Source organism: Microcebus murinus, chromosome 27 (genome assembly GCF_040939455.1).
Source record: "Microcebus murinus isolate Inina chromosome 27, M.murinus_Inina_mat1.0, whole genome shotgun sequence".
Lineage (NCBI taxonomy): Eukaryota > Metazoa > Chordata > Mammalia > Primates > Cheirogaleidae > Microcebus > Microcebus murinus.
Genome location: NC_134130.1, coordinates 7995154 through 8004642, shown reverse-complemented (window position 1 = coordinate 8004642; position 9489 = coordinate 7995154). Strand labels below are relative to the sequence as shown.

Below are 9489 nucleotides of genomic sequence, written 5' to 3'. Positions count from 1 at the left end.
CAGAGCCCCAGCCTGGGGGACTGAAGCCTGAGCCACCTCCACTGTGTCCCCCACCCCGTAGACAGTGCTGGGCCCAGTGACCCAACCTCCCCGCAGATGCTGGGCAGCCCGTGGCCCCGGCAGGTTCTCTGGGTTAGAGTTAGGGTTAGAGTCAGGGTGAATGCCTGGGGGCTTCCGTGTCCCCCTGGCTCCCTGAGGCCTTTTGATGGCCTGGTTTGGCGTCCACATGGGAGGGGCCTGGGGCCACTGCTGTGCTGTCCCCATTTTTCAGAGAAGGAAACGAGCTCAGAGAGTTTAGGGGGGATTCGAGCCTAGGCCCTGCTGGCCTGGGGAGCCCGGCCTGTCCAGGGAAGGGGTGGCCCCAAAGGCTGGGCTGGGCCAGGTGGCACAGGGGTCTGCGGGCAGCCCCTCCCTGCACTGGAGAAACAGGCAGCCGTGGCCCCGAGCTGCTGTGTGCCCCTGGGAAGTGGCATGCCCCTCTGAGCAGCACGGGGAGGCGGGCTGAGGGGGGAGGCCCCGGTGGCTGTGGCAGTGGGGGAGGTTTCAGGCTGGGCTCCAGCTCCAGGGGGCTGGATGGGGGCCCTGGGCCCACGGCAGGCAGCCCAGGGCCTGGCGCCTGCCCCTGCCCAGCCCGGTGTCGTCTTTCTCCCTCTGCCCTGGACTTTGTTTCTTGAGTCCAGGTGGGGCTGAGAGGAAGAGGACACCTGCTTCCCTGGGTGGGGCCTCTGTGCCCTGGCAACCTGGCGGGCGGGCGGCGCTGGAGGCCTCTGTGCCCATTGCTGAGCGGAGCTGAGGCTGGGAGGCTGCCGGAGGCTGGGGACGCTGGGGACAGGGGCTGGTAAGGCTTAGGGCCGGGGCCGGGCGCGTCCTGTGGGGCGAGGCGGGGCTGTGTTCCGCGCAGGTGGTCCCTGGGCGTTCGGCAGGGTCTTCTTTCCCCAGGGAGCGCGGAGGTCCCATCCCCACCCTCCCCGACCCAGCTGGGGTCTCAGACTGGGGCAGCTTCTTCACTCCACACCCAGGCTGGCTCTGCGGCCTCCAGGTCGGTGCCCGTCCCCCACCCCGGGGAGTAGAGGCCCCGTCCCCAAACCTTGTGGGGGCTTCAGTTTCCACCCCAGGCCTTGGGCCTCAAGCCCTTGAACTCTGGACCAGGCGGGCCCACCCACGGCCAAAGCCCAGAGCCCCTCGGGTCTGCAAATCCCAGGGACTTCCGGGAGATGCTTGTGGGTGCCGCCCAGGCCCCTGCTTGGGAGGCTCTGGGCAGTTGTTGGGGGGCTGGGGTGCAGTTCCCGGATGCAGGAGGAGGGCGGGCTGTGTGCCTGTGCCGGTGCAAGCAGCTTCCCTCCGCCTGGGGTGCTGGGGGCTCTGCCTGGGCGCGGCTGGGGTGGGTGGGGGCTCGCCCGCTGAGCCCAGCATCAAGGTGGGGCACGGCCCAGGTTTGGGGTACTGGGCAAGGGCTCAGGCTGGGACCCCAAGGGGCCAGAGTGGCTACAAGCATGGGGGGCTCTGTCCTGCCAAGAGCCCAGGGGGCCGGGGGCTGGGACAGAGGAAGCCCTGGTCCCTGCTTCCGACCCGCCCTGTCCCAGCCAGAACCCCTGCAGGGGGCCTTTGCCCTGGGCGGGCGGGCAGCCAGTGGCATGATGAGGAAGCAGATATGCGGCACCCGGGACCATAAACCTGGTTTCAGTCAGGTATCGAGAAGGTGCAGGGCAGGGCGGGGCAGCCCAGGGGACTTCCTGTAGGAGGCAGGAGGGCTCCTGTGGGAACCTGCTGCTGTCATTGCCGTGTGACCTGGGCCAGCAGCTTCCCCTCTCTGGGCCTCAGTTTCTTCTGCTGTAAACGAGCCCTGAGGCCTTGAACCCGAGGCACAGGTGTGAGCCCCACCCACCCGGCTGGTGACTCACACCAGAGGAATGAGCAGGGAGGAAGTGATGCCCCCACCCGTGCCCTGCCCCACCGGGAACCACCGCCGCTTGCTCACCAGACGCTCCTGCTGTCACCTGCCCTCCTCAGGGAGCCCCCAGGTGCGGGGTCAGGACTGACACCTGCCCAGCCCTTCGGGGTCTGCGCAGGGCCACCAAGGAGAGGGCTGGTGGAGCTGTGTGTTCACTGCCCCTTAGGATGGAGGCTCAGCTGGGCCTTAAACACGGTCCGTGTGGAGGCAGCGGATCCAAGTAACAGCTCCGGCAGAGGCAGGAGCAACCGGGCTGTTTTGGAAGCTCCAAAGTCCCTGTGCCCTTGGGGAAGGTTCCTGTCCTCAAGGGTGCTTAGGTACACCTTTGGGTGCTCAGTGCAGGCCCTGGCACCTAAGGGACCTCGGCTCTGGGGGAGGGACAATGGGGCGGGCTTCCTGGAGGACATATCACTCCCAGGGCTCAAGGTCGGGAGCTGTGAGTGCAGGAGGAGGTTGGGTTTGGAGCAGAGGCACCTGCGACGTCTGGGGGGTTTTTGTTTTTGTTTTTTTTTTGAGACAGAGTCTCACTTTGTTGCCCAGGCTAGAGTGAGTGCCGTGGCATCAGCCTAGCTCACAGCAACCTCAAATTCCTGGGCTCGAGCGATCCTCCTGCCTCAGCCTCCTGAGTAGCTGGGACTACAGGCATGCGCCACCATGCCCGGCTAATTTTTTCTATATATATTAGTTGGCCAATTAATTTCTTTCTATTTATAGTAGAGACGGGGTCTCGCTCTTGCTCAGGGTGGTTTTGAACTCCTGACCTTGAGCAATCCACCTGCCTCGGCCTCCCAGAGTGCTAGGATTACAGGCGTGAGCCACCATGCCTGGCCACATCTGGGGTTTTGTGGTGAGTCCAGACGATGGCCTGGAGCACCTGGGCCAGGTGTGAGAACCGTATCCTGGAGCCGCTGGGAGCACAAGAGTGTGAGGGCAAGGGTGTGACCTTCCAGAGGCTCCTGGAACCTGGACCCCTGGGAAAGGGCTGGGGTTACTGGGTCAAGGTGCCACCTAGATGGCACCTATGCCCAGTGTGACAAGGTCCAGGGCGTTCCCCTGCCAGTCCTGGCTTTATGGTGCGGGGTGGGGTGGGGGTGTTGGCTGGGATGGGACAAGGCGTCCAGCTGAGCAGGTGCAGGGGAGAGATCTGGACGTGAGAGCCAGGAAACTGGAGGCTCTGCCAGTCACTGTCCCTCTCCAGGCCTCAGTTTCCCCACCTGACATTGCTCAGCAAGGGGCCATCTGCAAATGTCAAATGAAAATATCTGGCTGGCTGAGGTGACTCACGCCTGTAATCCTAGCACTCTGGGAAGCCGAGGCGGGAGGATCGCTCAAGGTCAGGAGTTCGAAACCAGCCTGAGCAAGAGCAACATCCCGTCTCTACTAAAAATACAAAGAAATTAATTGGCCAACTAAAAATATATAGAAAAACATATTTAGGCCAGGCGCGGTGGCTCACAGGTGAATCCTAGCACTCTGGGAGGCCGAGGCGGGCGGATGGCTCGAGGTCAGGAGTTCAAAACCACCCTGAGCAAGACCGAGACCCCGTCTCTACTACCAGTAGAAAGAAATTAATTGGCCAACTAATATATATAGAAAAAAATTAGCCGGGCATGGTGGCACATGCCTGTAGTCCCAGCTACTCAGGAGGCTGAGGCAGGAGGATCGCTTGAGCCCAGGAGTGTGAGGTTGCTGTGAGCTGGGCTGACGCCATAGCGCTCCAGCCCGGGCAACAGAGCGAGACTCTGCCTCAAAAAGAAAAGAAAGGAATCGCAGAAGGGTCTCAGCGCAGTGCGGGGCGACAGGGAGCGTGGCTGGGATAGGAGATGCCTGCGGCTGCGGCTTCTGCCTTTGAGGGCTGGAAGTTATTCTTCCCCCCATGGGCGCTGACCCGGGTGTCCCTTTCTTCTCCTTGCTCAGAGCGCCCAGAGGCCTCCACAGCCCGAGGAGATGGACCGAGTGACCAGACACCCCATCCTGGCCACGCCCGGCTCCCCACGCGTCACCGGCCTGGTGCTGGACGGGGACACCCGCTACACGTTCCGGCTGGTGGGTGTGGGGCCCGAGGCCGGGGGCTGGGGCCAGGATGAGCCGCAGGCGTGGCCCGCAGCCGGGGAGGCCTGGCCGGACGTGGCACGGACAGGGGCGTCCTGGGGCGTGCACAGCTACGCCGCGGAGCCGGAGGACGAGGAGGACTTGGAGGTGCAGGGGTACCACCGGGGCGCCAGGGACACCCTCTCCGGGAGGCCGTGGGACCTGGAGCGGGAGCGCTGGGCCGTCATCCAGGGCCAGGCAGTCAGGAGGAGTGGCACGGTGGCCACGCTCCGGGGCACCCCTGACCGGGGAGACCCCGGGGCCCCGGGCCCGCTGCGGCCGCCACACCCGGAGGAGGACGCCGTGGACAGGGAGCAGATCGACTTCCTGGCCGCGAGGCAGCAGTTCCTGAGCCTGGAGCAGGCCAGCACCGAGGGCGCCCGAAAGCCACCGGCCAGGATGCCCGCCACACCTGCCCCGCCGGGCACCGGCCAGGCCCCCAAGGCCGCCAACGGGCCCCACCTGGCCAACGGGTCTGCAGTCCCGCTCACGCCGCAGGTGAAGGCGGCGGTCGGGGCAGAGAAGCGTCCGCGAGGTTCGCCCGCCGGCGCCCAGGCCGGGGGCGACCGGGCGGACTCCCCGGAGGCGCCCAAGGAGACGCCCATCGAGCGGGAGATCCGCCTGGCCCAGGAGCGCGAGGCGGACCTGCGCGCGCAGAGGGGGCTGCGGCGGCCGGCCGGGCCCCCGGAGCTGGTGGAGATCCGCGCGCGCCCGCTGCTGACCGCGGTGAGCCTGGCCGCCGCCCCGCGCCGCGACCGGGGGCGCCCGTCTCTCTACGTGCAGCGGGACATGGCGCAAGGCACCCAGCGCGAGGAGGACCACCGGCGGGAGGGCCTGCAGGTGGGCCGGCCGGCCGCGTCCGACTGGGCGCCCGAGGACCCGCCGCCTGGGCTCCGGAGGGCCCTCAGCTCGGACGCCATCCTCGGCCCGGGCCCGGACGCCCGGGCGGCCGACGCTGTCCCGGCGGTGCGGAAGGTGAACCGCATCCCGCCCGACGCCTACCAGCCGTACCTCCACCCCGGGAGCCCCGGGCCCGAGCGCTCTGCCCTGGGAGGCGCGCCCGGCAAGCCCGGCGACCTCTCCGCGGAGGCGGCCACGGCTGTGTCCTCTCCCAAGGCCGTGGGGTCCCGGAGGCATTTCTCGGAATCCTCTGGAAAGCCGCTGAGCGCACAGCAGGAGCGCCCGAAGCGCCCCCGGGGGCCCGCGGCCGCCGACGGCGGGGTGGTGCGGTGGCAGTACTTCCGCCTGCGGCCCCTGCGGTTCCGCGCCCCCGACGCGCCCCCGCAGGCCGAGCACGCCCGCGGCCGGGGCCGGGAGGGGCCCGCGGGCCCAGCGTGGAGGCTGCAGAGGTCCCCGTCGTCCGACCTGCTGGAGAGGGAGGTGGAGAGCGTGCTGCGCCGGGAGCGCGAGGTGGCGGAGGAGAGGAGGAGCGCGCTCTTCCCCGAGGTCTTCTCGCCCACGCCCAGGGAGGGCTGCGACCTCGGCCTCGGCTCCAGGAGCTCCTCCCAGGCGTCCGGTGAGGACGGGCCCTGCGAAGGCCGCCCCGCTGGGGCTCGCGGGGAGCAGAGGGGCGGCGGGGCGCAGCTGGGGATGTCGGGAGGGCTGGGCCCGCAACGGCTCCCGTGACCTTCCGTCCCCTGCTCGACGTAGCTGGAGAGTTTGGAGACGGCTGTCGGCTGCGCCCTGAGGGTTCTGCTTTATGAATTTGGGTGCCTTGTTGTTAGGCGCATAAATGTTCACAGACATTTTACCTCTTGGTCCATAGCTCCTCCTGTCAATATGAAATAATGGTTCTTTTCTTCTTTTCTTTTCTTTTGTTTCTCTTTCTTTCATTTCTTTCTTTCTCTCTCTTTTTCTCTCTTTCCTTCCTTTTCTTTCTCTCTCTTTCCTTTCTTTCTCTTGCTTGCTTTCTTTCTTTCCTTTCTTTTTCTCTCTCTTTCTTTCCTTTCTCTTTCTTTCTTTCCTTTCTTCTCTTTCTTTTTTTTCTTTCTGTCTCTCTCTCTCTCTCTCTTTCTTTCTTTCTTTCCTTTCTTTTTTGACAGAGTCTCACTCTGTCACCCAGGCTGGAGAGCAGTGGAGTCATCACAGCTCACTGCAGCCTCCTTCTCCTGGGCTCAAGTAATCCTCCTGCCTCAGCCTCCCAAGTAGCTGGGACTACAGACGCCACCAGGCCCAGCAAGTTTTTCTAGTTTTAGTGCAGATGGGGTCTCGCTGTGTTGCCCATGTTGATCTCAAACTCCTGGCCTCAAGCAATCCTCTCACCTCAGCCTCCCAGAGTGCTGGGATCACAGGCGTGAGCCACCGCACCTGGCCTGAAATCATGCATTTCACCTGGCGCGGTGGCCCTCTGCCCATCCCCCTGCCTCCCTAACTTCTCTGGCCACTTGGTCAGAGACCCTGTCCCCAGCTGGGGTCTCCCCAGGTTCCACCCTCCCAACGCCCCCTCCTGCCTCTCCAGGCATCATGGGCAGCTACTCAGTGTCCGAGTCACCCTTCTCCAGCCCCGTCCACCCGCACTCGGGTGTGGCTTGGGCCAACGAAGATGCGGCGGACAGCGCTGCCGGGCGGAGAACTAAGAAGGAGCAGTGGGTGAGTCTGGCGCCGGCCCGGGCCCAGGCTGAGGTCTGACGGCCCCCCGGTCACGGCCGCGGAAACCCAAGTGTGACCTGTGTTCACGCGCTGTCCCTCTTACTGCCCCAGCAGGGCTGTGCCTCAGTCGCCCCCATGTCAGGTGTGGGGCGATCAGCGGGCGTCTCTGCGGCTCTGGTTTCTGCTCTCAGGGGCCACCGAGAGGGGTCTTTTCCCCACCGTGAGGTCATCAAAGGACAGTCTGTCATCACTGTCACCATCGTCATTTGAATGTGTTTAGTATTTTCACCTTTGTTTATTATTGACATGGTCATCCACGCTGCAGGTGCGACGTGCCACGCGTCCACTCGGGCGCGGCACGAGCCGCAGCCGTGGCCCCGCGGTGCCCTCGATGCCCGGGGTCATGCAGCTCACGACCCCAGCCCGACCCCGAATCCCACCTTGGTAGCCAAGAGGCCACAGGCCTCCCTGGGCTCCCCCTGGACGCCACAGAGAGGGACACGCACCCCGGCCACTCTCGCCTGCTGCTCACAGCCCCACCTGGGAGCCTGGACGGGACCAGTGGCCGGTGCAGTCTCAGCCCTGCCACTTGTGGCTGTGTGGCCCTGAGCAAGCTGCTGCCCCTCTCTGGCCCCGGGTCTCCTCCTCCATAAAATGAATCCCCGTCTGACCCTCTGTGGGAAGATGAAACGGGTCGTGTGTGTCAGGCGCTCGGCCACAGTCAGAGAGCCACAGATGCCGCCGTCTTTGTTATAAGGGATAATCATTGGGAATGTCGGGCAGAGGCTGCACTACAGGGAACAGTATGAGGGAACAGCGTGGAGGGTGGCCTTGAGTCTGGGGTGATCATGGGATACTTGCAGTGACTCCGTGGGCAGGGAACGCCTTCCCTTCTGCCCCACGTGTTGATGGAGGAGGGGCTGGGTGTGGAATCCTGGGCGGGGCAGGAGAGCCCCTGCTTACTCATTCATTCCCCACAGTACGCCGGCATCAACCCCTTGGATGGCATCAACTCGGAGGTGAGTGCACTCCTGGGGGTGAGGGCTCAGGCCTACCCCTCTCGGGTCCAAGCACACAGGGGCTGTCCAAAGCCCCTGTCTCCTGGGCGTGGGGACTGTTCTGGTATCTTATCAATTACTACTGTCTGCCTGGGTGGATTTTGCTGTGATCTGCTCTTGATGCCTGCCACGGGCATAGATTAGGAGAAAGGTTCAGATGAAACCTCTTTACCAGATGGTGAAGACTTTCGAGCAGATTAGACCCCAAACAAAGTCACTTTCTTTGAGGGAGTGAGGAATCTGCATGTGTGTAGAAGCCCAGCTCCCCCAGTTGATATATGGAATATGTTTGTGGCCCTCCTAGAACTGATCCAAAACGCCAGACCCAGGTGTCTTCCCTGCCATGGAACGCAGCATGAGTTACCACACTCTTTGGTCACATTACTAGGAGTAGAGGGTCTGAAACCAAGGAGGGGATTGTGCTACTTTACCCCTGCTCTAGGCTTATAAGATGGCAGTGAGGGGAGATCTCTTGGGGGGGTTCGGAACCTGATGGAGGACTTCATGTCTCTCGTGCAGATCCTGGAAGCCACACGGGTGACCCGCCACAAGAACGCCATGGCTGAACGCTGGGAATCCCGCATCTACGCTAGTGAGGACGAGGACTGAGCTCGGGGACAGGGAGCCCACCCTCCTGCCCTGACCCCTGTGGGAACTGCCAAGCCTGTCCCCCGAGCCCCCACTGTAACAGTCCCTGTTTCAATCCACAATCCGAGAACCACAAATCTTGTGCCAACAATCCCGTGGGAGATTCGTTTGGGGCTGGAGGGTTTTCTTTTCCATTTTTTATTTTCCTGGAGAAACGTTTCTACTTTCGGGGTCTACAGCTAGGGATGAAATGGGCCTCCCGCCAATCCTTTTTGCTTGTGAGACTTTGCCAAACGCTCTGGCGGGAAATAAGGAGCTGCCAACTTCAGAAGTGGTTGGTTTCTGCCGGGAAGGCGGGAGGGCGGAGCGACGCTGGGGAGGGAGGTGGCGTACTGGGCCCCCAGGAGCTTTGGGTGGGAGGAATCCGGATCCGAGAGGAGACCCCGGGGCGTAAGCTCTGACATCAGGGGGGTCCCCGGAGGAGGGTCCCCCTTTGCCTGCCAGATAAAAGGCTCCATTTGGGGGCCGAAGGGGGCTTTCTGCCACACCCCAAACTGTCCGTGTCCGCTGAGAAATAAACCTGCCCGCCCGCCTGCTGCGATGAAGCAGCGGAGCCTCCCTGTCTGCATTTTCTGGGCGACCCCACCCCACTGCGCCACGAGCCCCGCGATGGGGTGTTGGGGCCACGTGGGGCGTCCCCGGCGTCCGGCATGCAGGAGGGGCTCAGTGCGTGCTTGTTGGGCGACTGAATCGTGAGTGGCCGCCTCTGTTACGCCGGCCATGGACCCAACCTCCCCTAACGGCTCGCTCACTTAGCCCTGGCTACCATGTCGGTGGTGGTACTTGGAGCATTTATTAAGCACTTGCTGAGTCCCCAGCCCACATGGCGGCAGGGGAGGCTGGAGGGGTGATTAGTTGGGCTCCACATGTATACCAGGCTCACTCCCAGGGAGGCTGGGTCCTGCTGCTCAGGCTGTGGCCTTGGGGGATGCCCTGACCGCCCTTGCCTCAGTTTCCCCTCCGCACACGGGGATAATGGTAGGCCCAGGCAGACGAGCTGGTTTAGGTGGGGCTGTCAGCACAAGGACACGGACATCAGATCTGGCGCCTTGCGGCAGGAACACGTCCTCAGACCCCCCAGGACAGGCCTCGGCCCTGCTGGGAGCAGCCGGCGTTACTCATGCCCCGCGCCCGCCCGCCCGGCCCGGCTCC

At 63.9% G+C, this 9489-nt stretch overlaps 1 protein-coding gene across 1 annotated transcript; it reads left to right on the top strand.

The window, feature by feature from the left end:
- The first annotated feature begins 3898 nt into the window (after window positions 1-3898).
- On the top strand, window positions 3899-8849 carry MISP (mitotic spindle positioning). Its single transcript, XM_075998181.1, has 4 exons — window positions 3899-5558; window positions 6501-6631; window positions 7612-7650; window positions 8209-8849. The coding sequence occupies exons 1-4, from the start codon at window positions 3899-3901 to the stop codon at window positions 8296-8298; spliced, it is 1920 nt and encodes a 639-aa protein (XP_075854296.1). The 3' UTR covers window positions 8299-8849.
- Window positions 8850-9489: the final 640 nt, after the last annotated feature.